General features: G+C 48.1%; 3 protein-coding genes across 3 annotated transcripts; 1 reads left to right on the top strand and 2 right to left on the bottom strand.

The window, feature by feature from the left end:
- Positions 1-460: 460 nt before the first annotated feature.
- GPR135 (G protein-coupled receptor 135) lies at positions 461-1,747 on the bottom strand. Its single transcript, XM_054400834.1, has one exon. It carries the CDS (start codon positions 1,745-1,747, stop codon positions 461-463), a length of 1,287 nt encoding a protein of 428 aa, XP_054256809.1.
- Positions 1,748-3,694: 1,947 nt separating this feature from the next.
- L3HYPDH (trans-L-3-hydroxyproline dehydratase) lies at positions 3,695-6,959 on the bottom strand. The gene is made up of 5 exons (XM_054400591.1): positions 6,413-6,959; positions 5,958-6,127; positions 5,547-5,669; positions 4,460-4,597; positions 3,695-3,820 (listed from the first exon to the last, which is right to left on the bottom strand). Exons 1-5 carry the CDS (start codon positions 6,957-6,959, stop codon positions 3,695-3,697), a joined length of 1,104 nt encoding a protein of 367 aa, XP_054256566.1.
- A 264-nt stretch (positions 6,960-7,223) lies between these two features.
- On the top strand, positions 7,224-11,812 carry JKAMP (JNK1/MAPK8 associated membrane protein). Its single transcript, XM_054400472.1, has 7 exons — positions 7,224-7,243; positions 7,437-7,528; positions 8,213-8,367; positions 9,285-9,491; positions 10,277-10,458; positions 11,062-11,138; positions 11,403-11,812. Exons 1-7 carry the CDS (start codon positions 7,231-7,233, stop codon positions 11,619-11,621), a joined length of 945 nt encoding a protein of 314 aa, XP_054256447.1. The 5' UTR covers positions 7,224-7,230; the 3' UTR covers positions 11,622-11,812.
- The last annotated feature ends 7,180 nt before the right edge of the window (positions 11,813-18,992 follow it).

Below are 18,992 nucleotides of genomic sequence, written 5' to 3'. Positions count from 1 at the left end.
GGTTTTCACAGTGAGTTGTTTTCAGTGTCTTCCAGCTGCCAGTGCTCAGCTTTCAATTGTTTTTGTGGCACCTAATAAACCACTCACACAATCAGTCAGTTTGGGCTGTATTTGTGTTTTCTGTTCCTAGCTCTGCTGCGGCACTTTCTGGAGCAAGCTCTGGTTTGTTCTGGCAGACAAGCTCTTGTGTTGGCTGGGCTTGGTGGCTATCACCACTGCATCAAGCCTGCTGAAGCGGGATTTCCTTTCCCTGTGGAGCTCTCGCTGCTTGCAGACTGAGTCACCAAACCAGAGTTCACATAATGGAGAAGAAACTACACCATGGCTCACACAACCCCATCTCTCCAACTTCCTGGTAGAATGGCTGCAAAGGGCGGCAAGTGCCAGGGCTCCCTTCATTTCCACAAAGAGATGGCCCTGGAGCCAGACATCCCCAGTCCCATCCTGGAGCCCTGTCTCTTCAGAGGCTGGTATCAACAGTGTCTGTTTTGGCCTGCAAGGCGGCCTCGGAGATGGTGTCCGGTTGCCCATCCCGACAGAAGAGTACAGCAGGGTTCTTGCAGGCCCACATGGCCACCTCTCCCCCACTCCCTGGGCTGGAAGAGGATGGGGCACTGCCTGGGGGGCCACTGTGCCGGTTGATGTAGCGCTCCCGGACACGGTCAGCCTGGCTTCTGGACAATGGCAGGCGACCTGGCACCGAGAGGTAGGCTGCCACATTGTTCCTAGTCCTGTAGCCACCCTCACGGCTGCGCCGCAGCAGCACAGAGATGTTGGGGTTGCGGGCGGCATAGATGAGGGGGTTGATTGCTCCGTTGGCCCAGGCCATCCCACTGGCTACGGCGTCCATGGTGGGCGAGAAGGGCAGGTGGCCAGCGGCCGCGGCCAGCCCCAGGATGCAGTAAGGACCCCAGCAGCAGATGATGGAGACGATCATGATGAGGACAGTGGTGGCTGTGCGCATCTCCCCGTAGGCCCGCAGCAGGTTCCCATAGGTTGTGAGGGGCCGCACGCGGCTCTCGGCCAGCCGCACTGCCCGGCAGATGTTGTAGTGACAGAAGCACATGAGGGCGAAGGGCAGGAGGTAGCAGAGGATGATGAGGGCTGCACCGTAGGGTGGCCCCAGCCGGGAGGAGCCCCAAGGCAGCACGTAGACACAGCGGTAGGCTCCGGACCGGGCCTCCCGCTGCCCCTCACCTGCCAGCCCGTACCAGGGTCCGGCCAGGGCCAGGGCAACTAGCCAGACAGCAGCCAGGAGCTGAGCGGCACGACGGCGGCCCATCTTGTGTCGGGGCTGGCGGACGATGGCGCAGTAGCGGTCGAAGGAGAGGAGGGCCATGGTGAGGGTGGCGGCGATGCCCAGCCCGGCGTGGAGGGCGGCGCTGGCCAGGCAGAGGCGCTGGCCGAAAAGCCAGGCGCCGGGAGGGCGGCTGAGCAGACTGAGGAAAGCCAGGGGCAGGCAGAGCAGGGCGCCCAGCAGCTCCGACAGCGACAGCGACAGCACGAAGGCATTGGTGACCGTGCGAAGCTGACGGTGCCGGGCGATCACCAGCACCACAGCCCCGTTGCCCAGAGCCGAGAGGGCGAAGATGAGCAGCAGCGCCAGAGCCTGCGAGGCCAGCGCCGCCGCAGACCACCCCGCCGTGGCCCCCGCTGCCGCCGCCGCGCCGCCGCTCTCATTGCCTCCGCCGCCGCGGGAGAGGTTGCCCGGTACGGCCGCCGCCGCCGGCTCCATACGCAGCCTCATGCCCCAGCCCGCGCCGCGGACGCGGACGCAGACGCTCTGCCCACTCGCCCGGCGCGGGCAGTGGCGGCCCTGCCAGTCGCTGACGTCGCCGGGCCGCCGTTGCCCGGGGAACCGGCCCGGCCCGACTCGCTCTGCGACCCGGGGGCGGGAGAGCAGCGCCCGAACAGCCGAACGGCGCGGCCGGGAATGCCCGGCCATCGCGACTGGGGTGGGGACAGGGACGCCCTCGCGTTCCCCACACCGGCACCGTCCCCATCCCAGAGTCGGGGACGGGTTTTCACAACTCCTCCTGGTCTCTCGTTCCTCACATCCCCCTCCCCACACGGCCCCTCTCCCCTCACAGCCCACTCCCCTCATACAGCCCTACACAGCCCATCACAAGGGGTCTGGGGTCAGCTACCCCCAGACACTGGCAGAGGCCAGGACCATTCCCTATTTCTCCATCCTGGGCCCAGGCCAAGGAACCCCACATGAACAGCAAGACACTGTCTTCTCACTCAGCCACGCTAGAGCTGCTTGCCCCTAAGTGAAAAAAATAGAGGGATGGGGATACTAAATAGATCATGAAGGCTGAGAGCCAATTACAGGCTGAAGAGCTTCCAACCTGTTTGTGCTGGGCTTCATGGCTGGCTGCCCTAGCTCTTCCCCAGGAGCTAGAATGGGAAGCTGATCACAAAGGAGAGGCCTAGAAGCCAGAAACAGAGGATGATGTGTGTGTCATGCCCACTTGGAGCAGAGGCTGTACAGGATTTATCTGGGGCTTACAGGAAAACTGGGAGCAAGGCCTCCAGATACCAGCCTAAAAAGAACTCTGTTGGCAGTGCAACTATTCTCTGAATGAGGGGATTTCTCTTTCTTCCTATTCCAAAATTACAATTTTCAAGTTGACAGAAGAAAATCCTCCCAGGCTCTTCTATGCCAGCCTTTTCCGGGCTCTCCAGTATGACTTGCTCCCTTCTGTTGCATGAGCTACTGGGAGCATTCATTCTTATTTTCATGTCTCATTTTACCAAGGAACATTCCCTTGAGTGTCTTCAATAAATGAAAACTATTTTGTCCAGTAAGCCAGTGGAAATTACAGGCCACAAATGGTCTGAAGCCCTGCTTGCCAGGGCTTGGTTTGGTTTTTCCACCAGCAGTCATCCCTTGTGGGACTTCAGCAAAGCAAGCACTGACTGCACTCTGCTGTGCAATCTGCCCCTGAGGCCAAGACAAAATCATCAGTAAATAATTAGCAATCAAAGGTCATAATGGCTCAGACTTTTGAATACAGATGTCCCTGTTGAAAGTTAACCACAATGTATTTGCAGCCAAGATAAGCAAGAGAAGTTTAGGGAAACTGTGTGGTGTGCACATGAGGTAGGAAATTCTGAGCAAATACTTGCATCCAGCCCCAGGATGCAGGAGGAAAGCAAATACAGTGAGAAAGGAGGTGTCTGGACAGGTCTGAGAAGGCAGACGAAGGAAACCGAGGCATGAGACAGAGCAGCACAGCCATCTGAGCCAGAGGCATCAAGGAAGAGCAGCAAGCAATTCAAACCAATAGCCATGACACACTCATCAGAGTCCTGGAAATTAGACTTGTGATTTAAAACAAGGATAAAGTCAGTGTTTTCAGCTGGCATAGGAATCTGCATTTGGAATTAGTAACTTGCAGACCTAGAGAAGGCACATAAATTGAAGATAGCTCTCCAAGATCCGGTCCATTTCCTTATGACTTCTCAGCGCAGCCCATATGTGCTAATCACATTACACCCTATACACTAATCACAACAGGGGAGTGCAGCTTGTTATCTCAAAACAAGGCAGATGCTGTCACACTACCAAAGGCTCTTCCTGTCGCTCTGGCATACTGCAGTGAGCCATGTGGAGAAGGAGAAGAAAAATTTGTGTGCTGGAGAAGCACAGCACCATCAGGTGAGACTTTGCACTGCCCAGTGGCTCAGATCACTTGAAGAAAAAGCCATGTTTCAGCGAGTCCCCTTCTTCAACAGTGAAGGTAGCTGTACCAGTGTAAAAGGCTTCTCCTGAGACTTCAACGATGACAGCATTGTAGTTCCCAAACCTGGCTTCCTGCAGAGGGATTAGGATCAGGACAGAGACAACAGGATGTTCTCCACTTTCCCAACCCCAACCCCATGTGCTCTGCCCTGCCCAAGTACATCTCAAAGTCTGCAGCAGCCCTTTTACTGCCTCACCTCACTAGCACAAGCTTCACACCTGCACAACTGCTACTGCCCCTGCTCTTGAGCTCACAAGACCCTACACTACCACACCATGGGTTTGCCCCAAAGGAGGCCAATGAACTAGTCGCTGCTTACACTCAAAGACCAAAAATTCCCTGGGGCATGTCCAAACTTTCACATCGATGTGCTGCCAGATGCCAGGAATCCACCCTTTGCTGTCACTGAAAATGGGCCAGACTGATTTATCTACATCAGCACTGTAGGTATTTCTCACCCCAGTCCTTTCCTGATGGCAAAGAGGGGCTTTGCAGGGAAGCCATGCAACAGAACAAGGTCTTACTGTTACTTGCCTCTCTAATAAAAAATCTTGAAGTGTGAGGCTTGTGGAAAAGCAAGATGCCCAGGCACCTCCCTCCTTTCACATGCCAGACACAGAAAGGCTTTTCTGCCTCCCCACTGAGCCAAGGCAGCAGCACTTTTCCAGCAGTCCTCAAGACACAGGGAAAGTTTAGCATGAGCCACTTGCCTTCACTGCCTTCCCAGTGAACAAAGACCCCGTTGTGCTGCTCCGAAAGGTTCTGGTCTGGTTCAGCTGGATGAGTCCCTTGTGGTACTGCAAGGCAATGCGAGCTGTCACACCTGAGCCTGTTGGACTTCGATCAACCTATGTTCAGAAGAGAAGATGAACAATCTCTAGTATTTTGGGGTTTAATAGAAAACATTATTCCCCTCAGTTCTATTTGCAGCCTTTCTAACTGCACTTGGGGGAACCCCTCTAGCACAGGGTTTTTTACAGAATCCAGAAAAAGTATGCATGTTTGGGATGCTTTTAGGTTGTGATTAGCTCTGACATGTTGAGATGAATGATCTAATAAATATTGAGGCCGTTTAGGAAGCACTCGATAACTTCCCAGCATCACAGCAAAAGGACTGAGAGCTGCTGAGGCCACCTTCCCCATTCTCATGCATCAAGGTGGGACCAGTTCTCTTTAGAGAGAGCTGCCGGCTAGCCTGGTTTTTAAAACCCTCCAAACACACAGCACTGGCCAGCTTCTGAGGTGGTTTGTCCAAATGCTCCACACTCTTCACTGCTGGCAAGTCCAAACAAAACTTCTCCTATTTATGCATACTTTATCCACTGCAGTCAAGGACAGACATTTACACCCCCCTATTTTCTCTTTTGCTCTGTTTATTCCCAGCAGCTGTTCCCTTCATTAGGACTTCAATGACATGTTTTGTGTTGGGATCCTTCCTCAGCCCCTAAACTGAGAAATTCCTGCCTAAGGCACATGAGTATGAACCTTTTTTAAATGCCATCATCTACAATGTGCAGACGTATTTCTGTCACTAGGACCTAAACCAGTATGTGTTAAGTGACCCTCAGATCTTCAGAGACAGCAGTGTAGCAGAAGCAATTTTCACTGTCCAAACCAAGAAGAAGCAGAGCTATCCCTCATCTCTGCAGTGGATGTATGAAGGGAAAAAGGTGGTGCCTCATAGAATCATAGAATTGTTAGGGCTGGAAGGGACCTCAAGGATTATCTAGTTCCAACCCGCCTGCCATGGCCAGGGACACCATACATTAGATCAGGTTGAAGAGCCCATTTCTGTACCTGTTCATCTGCAAACACACATATGTTGGTGGTGGGCTCCTCACTAAAGGCATCTTTCCCATCTGTGAGTATGGTGCCATAGAGGAAAGCCAGGTCTTCACTTTCAGGGTGATGAAGCTTGAACTGGAAACAACACAGACAGGTTCAACAATGCTGTCAGCATTTTGTGCAGATTCCTCAAGCCCAGAGGAAAGGGACAAGGCCACTGCTGCTTCTCCAGTAATGGAGATGGATACAGCAACAGTGAAGCAAGATCCTTCTCACATCTTTGGAAGGCTGGAGGAGGACTCTGAAATTCATCATGGTGCTGGGTAGGCTCCCATTCTGAGCATCTTGGGGGAATAAAGGACCTTAGTCTAGCGCAGTTACTCTGAGGGGAATACACTGGGGTACCACAAAGTTCCACCATACCTGTTTCTTCACCACTTCTGTCACCATGCTCGCTGCATTGACAAGGTCTCTAGTCTTTGAAGAGCATACATCAAGGCCCAGCTGCTCGGCACTGAGGAAGGCATAGAAAGTGCCACCATAGCCAATGTCAATCACCACTTTCCCATGACCAGGGACATCAATGGCCAAGTCTGGGTAAAGAAAGGGACAGAGGTGAAAAGGAGATGTCATGTGGAGCCATGGGCTCACAAGTGAAGGAACTCAGCCACAAGCGAGCAGGGGGACAGGGAAAATGACTTGAGTGCTCCCATGCCAGAGAGCAGTGACACCTTACACCATGCCAGACAGCCTCTGAGAAACATCAGAACTGGGGCAGCGATTTGGCAGAAGTCGTTTGGACAGGCCACCAACCCCCAACCCCAGCGTGGCCATGACCAATCCTTCCCGAAACCCGGTGCAGCAGGTTTGGTGCCCACCGGTGACGGCAGCAAAGGCGGGCACGCTGTGGAAGCGGACTGGGTTGCCACTGCGGTGGCCATCCCAGGGCACGAAGGCAGTGACGGGCCCGCAAGGGCAGCGCAGGTGGACGGCGGTCTCGGGGCAGCTGGGTGCCACCACCAGCCCGTAGTCCAGAGCGAAGCGGCCGAGGGCCATGACGGCGTGGCCGCACATGGCGCTGTAGCCGGCCCCGTGCAGGAAGAGGGCCGCCAGGTCAGCACCGGCAGCGGCCCCGCCGCCGCGCACCACCACCGCCCCGTACATGCCGGCGTGGCCCCGCGGTTCGTGCATCAGCGCATGCCGCACGTGGTCCTGTGTGGCCGCCACCTCCCGCCGCAGCGACAGCAGCGACAGTCCGCGAGCCGCCACCGCCTCCTCCGCCGCCTCCAGCCGCGGGATGATGCGCAGCGGCTCGCCGCCCGTGTGCATCTCCACCGTGTGCAGAATCAGGCCCGAGGGAGAGTGAGGTGGCAGCCGCCGTCCCGCACGATCACAGTCACTATCGCCACCGCCCGCCGCCGCCATCGCCCTGGCCACGACAGCAGTACGGAGCTGGAGTCCCCGCCCGAGCCGAGCCCCGCTCCGAGCCGAGCCCCGCTCCGAGCCGAGCCCCGCCCAGAGGCGGAGCAGCCCCGCCCTTGCCCCGCCCCGGCCCCGCGCGGGTAAGCCCCACCTCTTGAACGCGACCACGCCCATATCGCCGCTTAGTGGTGGCGCGGGGCCCCTGGCGGAAGCGGAAGCGACGTGTCTGGAAGTAGCTCGGCGGAGTTAGAGGGGCGGTTGCTGGTTTACTGGCATGTACCGCTCCGGTAGGATGGGGCCTGTCGAGCAGGGGGCGCCGGGCTCGGCGGTACCGGGATGGTGCTGGGAGTGGGTTATGAGTGGCTAGAGTGGGATGGGGGTGGTTCTTGATGCATCTCAGCTGCGGGGGAACCGTGTTGTGCGGACCGGGCCGTGCAGGATCCCAGCGCCGCGGTAATGTGGGCTGCTCCTTCCCCGCAGCTGTGGACATGCAGCCCGCCTGCCTCGGGCTGTACTGCGGCAGGACCGTCCTGTTCATCAACGGCTCCGTGGAGACCTATGGGGAGTGCGGGGTAAGTGCAGCGCGGGCGGGGCTAGACCTGGGAAGGGGAGATGGCCTCGCTTTCCCCCGGACTAGGCACTGGCCGGAACGCTCTGGAGGGTGATGTGGATCACGCTGTAAGCTCGCAGCCCAGATCCGAGGTGCCGTGAGCATCAAATGATGAGAGCTGCGAAGGGCTTGGCAGCGCTCCGTTGCCGAAAATAGAAACTGCTGGATATCGCTGAAGGAGGTGCAGAAGTCAGGTGATAAACGGTAACTGAACAGAGGGTCTACAAAAGGTGGAACAGAATAGGATGGTGTGGAGAGCTGTGCTGAAATTGCTCTGGCCGCTAATTTTATTGCATAACTAAAAGAGAGCAAGATCCAGGGAGGGTGGAATGAAAAAGAAGCAAGAAACTCTGGGGGTCAGTGTTTGTGAGCAGCCTGGTGAGTGAGCATAGTGGTGAGAGGGAAATGATGTGACAGTGTGAGAGGAAAAGGGCTCTTGTATGAAGCCTTTGCTTCACCATTGTGTTACAGAGAAAGAGACACAGAACAAGGCTGATGTTAACTGAGAAATTGCTGAGGCTGGTGTTTCATCTCTAAAAACCTGATACTTTTCTTGCCCCCACTACTTAAGCCTGCTTTCTAGGAACTGCAGTGATTTGTTCTTGGTACTCAGATGGTTTGTAAATACACATTCTGCTTTTCACAGGTTTGCCCTAGAGGTGAAAGAACCGATGACAACAAAATCTGCCGGGAATGTGTGGGATCTCCAGACCGCTATGACTGGCTGTACCTTGGATTCATGGCCATGCTACCCCTCATTTTGCACTGGTTCTTTATTGAGTGGTACTCAGGAAAAAAGAGGTTTGTGTAGCCCTTTTTCAGATAAGTTATTTACAAGTGGAGATCTCAGATCCATGAGTGATTCACCTGAGATGCTGAATTGAGGTGTTCATGCTGTTGGTTGTGCTGATACAGTAGTACATGAGCTTTGGGCAATTGGAGGGAGTGTTGTTTACAAATGGAAGAGTCCTGCAGCTTCTCCTTGACAGTCAGTGCCTTCTGGGCATGACCTGTATCTTTAATGTGGTGGTGCCCAGTCCATCTGGCAATTTGGGCTGTTTTGGGTTTCCCAGTAGCAGCACGTGGTGTCATGCCCTCTCTCCTGGGTCAGACCATAAACCTGCAGCAGCCCCAGTCACCAGCACCCTCACAAGAAGATAATGGATTTAAGGTTTCTCTTTAGGAGTGTGCGTTCTGGAGTTTGGTCCTGATAAGCATAGCTGATATCGACTTTATGTCAGAGTGGTGCATTAAGGAAGGTCTGTAAAAAAAAGGAGTTTAAAACTGCTGCTGCATGTGGCCATTAGGTGTTAGACTTGAACTTTTCAGAAGCAATGTCTCTGGAGGGTGCTAAATACCGAAAACACAGGAGACTGAGACAGTTCAGCGTATGAACGTGTGCCATCTTTAACAAGGGCTTGAAACCTTGAAAAATTTGCTTACGTTATATGTAACAAGGCTGTACCTGCTGGGATCTGTGGTGTCTTATCCTCACTGCTGCTTCCTTGGAGACTGCAACAGTATGAGTGTTGGTGTCCCTTACCTGCCATGATGCTTATGTTACAGCAGGCTTGCATTTAAGAAGCTGGAACGTTCAATCACATTTTACATACTATATCACCTGAGATTGTAAATGATATTCATATTCAGCTTCAAGTACTTAACTTTTTGCTTAAGCTGTAGTAGTACAATAGTAGTGAATCTCTCTCCTTCCACAGTTCCAGTGCATTGTTGCAGCATATCACGGCCTTGTTCGAGTGCAGCATTGCAGCCATTGTTACCCTGCTTGTCAGTGACCCTGTGGGCTCTCTGCATATCCGCTCCTGCAAGGTGAAGAAGCTTTCAGACTGGTACACGATGCTCTATAACCCCAGCCCTGACTACATAACCACTGTGCACTGTACCCACGAAGCAGTCTATCCCCTGTGAGTGAAAAGGCTGTTATGCTCCTGTCTGTCCCTTCATTTTTTACAGCCATGCTTCTGTCCATACCTCTTCTCAAAGGTGTAAAAATAATTGTTCAGATATAAGTCAGACCAATGACTAGCCATTCCCTGAAGTCTTTCATGGATCGAGCTGTTTTCTGCATGAAATACTTGGCAACACCACGTGACTTTGAGTTGCCAGAGAAGGTGACACAGTCCAAGCTATTTAACTATGCAGTGTAAAACTTCTTTTTTCTCCCCTTTTTCTGCAGGAGGTTGCAGTGAGGTGGGGGTCAGTCTCTTCTCCCTAGTATCAGGTGATAGAATGAGAGGAAATGGCCTGAAATTCCACCAGGGGAGGTTTAGATTGGGTTTTAAGAAAAATCTCTTTATGGAAAGAGTGGTCAGGCATGGCAATAGGTTGCCTAGGGAGGTGTCACTCCCAGGGAGTGTTGACACCCCCCACTGTCTCTGGGGGTGCCCAAGAAATATGGGAGTGTTCAAGTGTGGACATGGCATTTTGGCACATGGTTTTATGGCTGTGGTGGTGTTAGTTTGAAGGCTGAACTTGATGGTCTTAAAAGTCTCTCCAACCAACACAATTCTAAGTTTCTATGATCTTGACTGTTTCCTCTAGCAAAAGTGAGACCATCGCTCTGAGTGTACATCATTTGGTTGGTAATGTTTTAGACTTGACTGGCTAACCCTGAATTTCCTGGTTCTGAATTGAGTCTTCAGGAGAAAACTGCATATTTCAAGAAACTTCTCTTTTGTTTTTTTCCCAGGTACACCATAGTGTTTATCTATTATGCCTTCTGTCTTGTGTTAATGATGCTACTTCGTCCTCTTCTGGTTAAGAAAATTGCCTGTGGCTTGGGAAAGTCTGATCGATTTAAAAGCATCTATGCAGCACTGTACTTCTTCCCCATCCTCACCGTGCTCCAGGCTGTTGGAGGAGGCCTGCTCTGTGAGTTCTGTCATAATAAATGACTTATGGGAGGGAGGGAAGGGATATGACACTCTTTTTGCTTTGAAAAGAAGGATGCTGTTTAAGGTGATTGTGAGGAGTCTGACCTGAAAAGGTTGCCTGGCTTCAGACCAACATTGCTTTGACATGCTGCTGGAGACTGTCCCATTCGCAAAATGGGAGCAGAGGGGATTTTAACTCCACTTTCTGCTAAGGCAGAGTTTGTCTAATTTCAGAGAGAAATTAAAGTGGATGCTTGGGGAGATCGTCTCGTTTTGGTTTAGTGTTCAGTGTACTTGTCATGTGGAGGGGACAGGTGCCACAAAATCCCCACTCAGCCTGAGTGCTTTATTCATCCTCTTTTCTAATTAGTGACTTAAACATTCAGTAACTCCACCTAGAAATACTGGAAATCGCTTGAAAACCTGAGATGGAAGTAGTGAATAATTGTGTTTGGCTGACCCTCACTGCTCTGCATGGTTGATGTAATGACAAGAGGCAGGCTGTAGTAGCTCAGTTTAGTTCACGCATGTGGAAAATGTCTCTGCTGAAGTGTGTGCTATACATTCTTTATCCTGCTGAGGTGTTCAATATTGCCTTTAGATTACGCCTTCCCATACATCATACTGGTGTCGTCTCTGGTTACACTGGCCGTCTACATGTCTGCTTCTGAAGTGGAGGTAGGTAAACATCTGCTCTGTCTCTTGCCTTTTCTCAGCAGTGCATTCTGCATTTAAGCCTCACCTTTCATGACTTCTCTTATCTGGAGGAAACCTCTGCCAGACTTCCCTCCTGTGGTGCACTGAGAAACTGTGTAATGTGCTGAAAGGTTTGAAACACAGGAGGCTGCATACAGTCTTTGTGTGATACCTAGAACTTCTCTTAAACATTGGGCGCTAGGTGGCAGGCTGAATGCTAACAGGGTACTGTGTTCAATTTGCCAGACTTTCAAGGATCTTCTTGCCAGGAAGAAAAGGCTTGTTGTCCTCTTCAGCCACTGGTTACTCCATGCCTATGGAATCATCTCCATTTCCAAACTAGATAAGCTTGAGCAGGACCTGCCATTGCTCGCCTTGGTACCTGCACCTGCCCTCTTCTACCTCCTGACAGCAAAGTACACTGAGCCATCACGCATCCTCTCAGAAGGTGGGAATGGACATTAAAAGGAACCTGTGCCAACAATGCTGTCCTAATGATCTGGATCACGCAGTTTTAGTGTTTGTAAAAATTCTATTTGAAAGAAGTTATTTATGTACAAGACTTGTATGTGAAACCCCTCTAAGAGAGACTGTAATACTGAAAATTTGCACTTTGAATTCTCTGTAGATAGCTGGTGTAGGTCAAAGGGAACATCTTTGTGTCTGTCACTGCATATCTGTACAAAAAGCTTGTGACACTCTAGTACAGCATTTCAATAAAACAAATAGAGCTTGAATATACCATTGAGCATGCTTTTCTCATTATATAGGCTAGCTTCTGTTGCCTACCAGTGGAAACAGACTCATCTTCCATCAAAAAAATAAAACATGTTGAGCATGGCTCCTCATGAACCTTTAGTATGACTGCTAGGTAGAAGGAGATGAAATGTGTTTTAAAGTTCTCTGACATGCAGTTTATGGTCTGTGTACTTTATGTGTATGGAGATCTCTTTCTGGAGATGATTAAGCAATGGTATCCTTCCCCCTACATCCATTTTCTTTGACTAAAAATTTCCATCTAAAATCAAGATTGTAGATGTTCTTTTCCTGGTCATTGCTAGCAAACCACGTGCCTGTGAAGCACCTATTAACTATGTATGGGAAAAGCGTTCTTGGTGCCTTTCAGCACCCACCTCAGATTCCTTCTGGGAGGAGGCTTCAGGCCTGTTTCATCAATGGTGCCAACAGCTGTTAGCCTGTGCGCTGTACTGGAAGACACCCAAGGCATGTGTCCTGTATACGTCACCAGTAACAGCTACTGAGGGTCTAATAGAAAATGCAGAGCAATGCTGAAGGGCTAAACACAGAGGAGTAAGAGAACGTTCTTGGCTTAAACACCTCCTACTGCATGGATCATTAGCTGTTGCAGTGCAAATAACAGTGCATTTCAGTGTTTAAGTGTGACTAGGGCCTTTTTAATTCTTTGACCTGTCACCACTGCTAAGCTCTGGCTTGCTGGCAGCTCAGGAATGTTGGGTGATGTCATACCAGCCAGGCTGCCTCGAGATGTCGCTCTCCTCTTTCTCCAAAGTGGTTTCATTTCAGTGCATCTGATGTACCTTTGCCTTAGAGCTTTTTTTTTATAATGTGAAATGCCAGTTGACACATTCACTGCTTGCACACTGTTTTTAGAAGCAAACTAGGGCTTGCACACAGAAGTGAGGGTTATTTTAGGGATTAAATAAGTAATTGATCTCCTTAAGGAAATCAGATGCTGTCTGTACTGCTAGGTACAATATGTGATTTGCAGACACATTAATCTAGAGGACAGTTCTACTAGTATGAGTTTAAAACGTGTGTTTTATAGTCATAGGCGTGTTTTTCTTTAAAATGCCCTTAGCACAGTTTTGTGTCTGTATTTGCACAGCTGCCACATTAGTTCAGGCATAGTAGGCCTGCAAGCACCTAGAGCAGCACTGTGCAGGAAAAGCCATCTGCAAAGGTGTGATGCCTGGGCCCATACACTTGTACGTGCATTTTTGTGTCTGGACTACCTGCATTGGGTTTAAACTTTGGGCTATATCTTATTTTAAAAAAGAAAAGTAACAACAACACTCAGATAGTATTAGCTGTAGTAAAGAGCATACCTTCTGTCAGATCTAGGGAATCACATGTTAATTTTGAAGGCTGCAGAATGAGGGACTGTTTATAGCAGCTTAGAAGAAGGCAGTGCACCCCATGGACCCCACATGGCACACCTGAACACTGACCTTCCTGCTGGGCTGCAGAGCTTTAGCCTTCAGCTAAACCTGGAATGCGAAATACAAATGAATTTATATCACATTCTCTCATCAGGATAAATCACCAAAGTACTGGCAGCCAGAGGGAGATGCAGCTAAATAGACACATGTGGTTTGGACTCACAAGTGATGTTTTTGTGCAGGCTTCTTTTGCCTTGCACAACTGACCTGTGGTGCTGGCCTTCAGATGAAGGAGGACTGTCTTCTGATATATGTTCACCATCCTTCCCGTCCCTGCTTGACTTCCTTCCAGGGACAGTCCCTCCTTCTATAAATTCATCATTCCTCTCCCTGGTTTCCTGTTACACTGCCTGGGCCCAGTGCTTTCAGAGCAGCCTCTCTTCCATAGCCTTTCAGCTGTAGTAGGTATAAACCCCATGTTCTGTAAAAAGACAATGGTCATACAGTGACCAAACCTGTGACCAGACCTGCAAATGACACCTGCAGGGCTGAACTGAAAGGAAGCCCTGAAGCAAGTGATTCATATCCACTTAGGGTCCTCATGTAATATCACCACTCTCCAAGACAAGAGTATGGACTATTGTTCATTTAAATGGAAACAGTAGTACCAATTGCCCACATGTAAAGTTCTAGAGAACATAGACATTAATGAACTAGATAGTCCTACTGTGAGAATCACACAACCACAAGCTGCGACAGTTGGGGTCTGTTACTTTTGTTTGTACTTGGTGGAAAAGCAAACATAGTTCTGGAAAGATCAGCTATGCTCAGACTGTTGTGCAGCTTCCTCAATGTTATTATCACAAGCTTTTAGAAAGCAGAAATTACAGATTAAAAAACCCAGGCTGTGTTATAAAGCCTGCCTCATTCTTCTGACCACTAGGTCTCCACTTGGAGCACTGATGGCTGTACTAGTGTTCTATCACAAACTGCTAAGTGTTACCATACTCTGGGATTTTTTTTTAAAGGGCTGAAAAGGAAAAGTTTGGTGTGTCTTACGGGGATTATCCATTCTGGATTTTTTGTCCAACGGAGAATTCCGTCCTTCCAGTTTATTTTGTAGCCTGCTGATTTTTTCCTGTCGTCGTTGAATTTCTGTTGTTAGAGCCGTCACTGCATTCAGTATTTCCTGCTCATTCTCCAGAAATTGCTGTAATGACACAGAGGAGAATTTTTTGGTTTTCTTAAAAAAAAAAAAAGGCAAAACACTTCACAAAATTTTAAGAGCCTTGGTTTGTTGAGTTTATTTTTCCCACTGCTTGACTGGCCATCAGACCTGTAGCTCTGTGGGAAGTTTGCCATTAATTACCCAGTCCTCACAGGGAGGTTTGTCTTTTTAACAGAATAACTGATGAAAAAACTTTCTTACATGATAGTTTGGTTTAACTCCTGTTCAAAAGGAAGGCTATCCCCAACCAGAAAAATATGACAAAGCTGAATATCTGAATGCAGAACAGCAAGAATAGTGTTAGGTACAGGTATAGGAAAGGTTTGACTATAAGACCAGCAAAAGGAACAATATTGGGGAAAAATATTTTTACAGCCAGGACTTTTACACTTGGTGGGAAACAGATTTAATAATTTGACCCTGCACCACTGCAAAAATGTTAATGCCCTATTTGCAAAATGCAATTTTATTTTTCACATGATAAGTGAAATATATTTCTGCAAACCAATACAGTAGAAAATTGGAATTCACCTTTTGAATTAAGCTTTCCTCTGACCATTCCTTCAGAAGAAGATCTGTGAAAGTTACAATCTGGTAGACTGCTGTGCCAAAAAAAGACACAAGGATTGAAAGGTATTCTTAAAAAAAAAGTCACTTTTTGTTTTGAAATCATTATTAACAGGTTACCATGATGTGCTGCTAGATCAGTCAGGATTTTGGCTCTTGCTGATTTGTGGGTTTCTGCTTCAGAATTCAGAGCAAAAAATACCTTCTTTCATCTGTGCATTGCCCTGTGAAAAAAAAAATCACAACTAAATACTTTCCACAATTTTCTAAGTAATTTCCAAACTGTTTCACTGTTCCTAGAGAAATCAGGAAGAAGAAATTGAGTTTTAGCTTATGGAAATACGAAGGTTAATGTATTCCTATGAACACACTTTCTTTCAACAACAGTATCCATTTCATCTTGTTGAACAAATTTTGATAGTCCCCCAAATCAACACAAGCCAGCTATGTCTGTGCTACCAAATAACATGGCTATGAACACTGAGAGCAGCCAGAGCAGTACAGGTTGTGTGAAAGCAGGGAAACTCTTCCTCACCCACTTACTCATCCACTCACTCCAAAATAGGATGGCCTCATTCATGTAGGCTCAGTTCTACCTGTACTCAGCTTGTCTCAAGTATGGCTGAAAAGTGTTAGGTGCCCAAGGTCAGGCACAATGAACAGCATTCCCTGGTGCAGTGGGGGCATCAGCAAAATCAGAGCTTCTTGGCCTCTGCCAGTGAATTGCACATAGGGAGATGGATGTTTGTGGCACGACCAAGACTTTGCTTCCTGAGCCTTTGTTTCCATAAGGGAAACAAAGAAAGAGCTGTGAAGTAGCTGATACCTAGCATCTGCAGGGCTAGCACACACAAGCAGAAAACAGTGCACAGAGGGCTGCACAAGTGTGGTTCAGGTCTGGATAGCAGCCTGGTAACAGCTGGCAATGAGACCACTTCTATTTCTTGTTTTCTAGAGGGAAGGAAATTCTACTACTCTGGGAGTCAAAAGGCTGAAAGGCATACAGAATATTTTCAAAAGCATATATTCCAAATTGCACAGGCCTGTCCTACGTCTCACATTCATCTCATGTCAGGAAGGCCTTTTCCTACAATCCTTGACTGAATACAGCAGATATAAGACATTGATTATGCCCTAGGGAGATGCATAGCTCTTGGATATTCCTCTTTTGTTTCCTTCCAAGTTAAACACAGCCCTACACACTCATTTATAAGGCCATATTTGCCCTATGCTGTTGATGTTTCATCATTTTCCACAGCTAGTTCTCTGCCAAATGAGAAATTAATACCCTGAGAAGGAACACTGTCAAGCTTCAATATACTTACTAATTTGAATCTGCAGTTCTCAGTGTTCACAATGTCAGGTTTCCTGCTGATCTCATAGATGTCCTGTTCTAGCAGCTTCATACTCTCTGTATGACTTTTCAGCTGGCCAACTTGCAGCATCACGCTTATTCCACAGTTTGTTCCTCAGCTCCAGCTGTTAATGATAAACTATTTACTGCCAACTGATCTTTATATAAGGTTTTTTAAATTAAATAAAGCAAAAAGGATTTTTGTTACAGAATCATAAAGAACTATTTCATTTGGAAAAGACCTTTAAGATCATCAAGTTAACCTAGCATTGTCAAATCTACCCTAAGTCTCATAAGATTTTTTGTAGTTTACTAAGCTTGTTTTATGTTTCTTAGTAACTAAAGATACTTTAGTTCTTCCTACTAACAGCAGAAGGTGTGACTGTGTTCCTTTTACACCTAAAAGTTTTGTTCTGGCAGAGAATCAGAAAGCAAAGGCAATCTGATTGTTTCCCTGGGATGTACAGCCTAACTGAAGCAAGCTCTGGCCAGGCTGCCTGATGTCCAGCAGCCCTAAGCAAATGGCCCCAGTGCATACTGGTTGTATGTGGACCATAAAACTGGCCAGTAAGGGCACAGCAGGTCTGATGTGCACTGTGCCTACTGCACTCAGTCTGGCCAGCTGTGTCAGCTCTGAGGGTGGCTGACAAGCAGAGTCACTGTGTGAGCTCTGCATGGACACTGGCTAGGAGCAGTAGATGCTCCATGCCTCAAACATTTTGAGCTGCTGCAAATACCCTCACAGCTATGAATTTTTCTCCCTCCTCATACTGGTGCTAATTGAATGGCTGAAGTCAGAGATGAGAAACACAGGTGAAGAGGCAAGGACACAAAGATTTTTCAAATACATGTTATTGAGATGGAAGACAGTGTCAGGCATCTGAATAGAAGCAGGTTCTCAAGTGCCCTTAGTTCACCAGCTTGGATTATCCTTACTTCTGTGCCTAAGTAACACAAATCAGGCCCAAGAGCAGCTTGATATAAATATGGGGTTACAGGCTGAGCTGAGGTCTGGGGCATCACCAGATGGAAGCACAGCGACAAAGGAGAAGGTATGTCCCCAGGCCCTGCCTGTCTCCCCCAGTCCCAGTGTCCATGTGTCCCTAGTCTTTACAGAAAGGCATAAAGGTAGTGGTGGGATCTCTGCAGAAGCAGTACAGCTAAGCTTTATGCTATTACCATGTCTTCCTTGAGCTTCCCAGTAGTTTTGATTGACTGCTGAATAGCTCTTTTGACTTGTACCTCTTCATCTTTCTTTTCTGCAAAGCAAGGGAAGGATTTTTAGAAAGTGGAATGACTGAACATTAATTGAAGCTGTTATAAATAAACCTAGGTATTGACGGTAAGCAATCTGTTTAACTAGCCTGGCATTTCTAAAAATGCTTCATATTTATGTTATGGCCACATCCACATTCCAGTTGTATCCTTGTTTCATAGATCACCTGGATCATAGGCAGACAAAGGGCTGTGGCAGGCTGCTCTTGGAAACAGCAAGAAAAAGCCCCACTGTGCAAGAGCTACTCAATACTTACTTAAAAATTATTTCTTCAGTTCTTCATATCTTGTGTGCTTCTCTTCTTTTTCTCTCTGGGTTTCTCCCAAGGTTAGCCTGGTTTTAATTCTTGTTCTTTTTTAAGCAGATTTTCACTGGCAGTTTTGATGTCATTCTTTAATGAAATTAAATATTAATCGATAATCTAAGCAGTGGTTAATGCATTAATAGTTCAACATATCCAGAGGGATAAAAAAAAAAAAAATACCCACAAGCAAAACCCCAAACCAAACCCAAAAAACCCGAAAGAAACAAACAACAGAAAAACAAAAAAAACCAAAATAAACCAAAACACAAACCCAGAGACCCTCAAACAACTAAAAAGAATCCCCCCAAAATGGGTAAAACAATACTGGAAATGATCCCCAAAGGTCATCTTAGTCAACCTTTTTGCTGTACAGTAGAATCAATTAGACCTAAGTACCCATGACAGATGTTTGATTTGTCCTTAAAAAACCTAGTGGCAGAGATACCACGTCTCAGACATCTGATTCCAGGGTTTTACTATTTTTGCTGTGTTGTTCTTTAACCTCGGCTAGCAATTAAACACCACATAGCCACTTGCTCACTCTTGCCCTCTCCCAGTGGGATAAGAATAATAATAATAAAAAGAAAATTAAAATTAATGCAAGAAAAGGACAGTTTAATAACCAAACTGAAATGTATTAATAATGTTAACTATATTAATAAAATATTAAAATAATAATTGTTGTGAAAAGGAACATAACAAAAAGAGAGAGAAATAAAACCCAAGAAAGGACAAGTGATGCACAATACAACTGTTCACCACCTGTTGCCCTAGCAGCAATTCACCACCCTTGGCCAGCTCCCCCAGCTTATACACTGGACATGACATCCCAAGGTATGGAATATCCCTCTGCCTAATTTGGGTCAGCTGTCCTGGCCATGCTCCCTCCCAGCTTCTCATGCACCTCCTCCATAGCAGAACATGGGAAATTGAAAAACCCTTAAGGCAATAAACATCCCCAAGCCC

The sequence above is a fragment of the Indicator indicator genome, chromosome 4, assembly GCF_027791375.1.
Source record: "Indicator indicator isolate 239-I01 chromosome 4, UM_Iind_1.1, whole genome shotgun sequence".
NCBI classification, from domain to species: domain Eukaryota; kingdom Metazoa; phylum Chordata; class Aves; order Piciformes; family Indicatoridae; genus Indicator; species Indicator indicator.
Note: the sequence above shows the minus strand (reverse complement) of the source record. Positions and strands in the feature narration are given on the sequence as shown.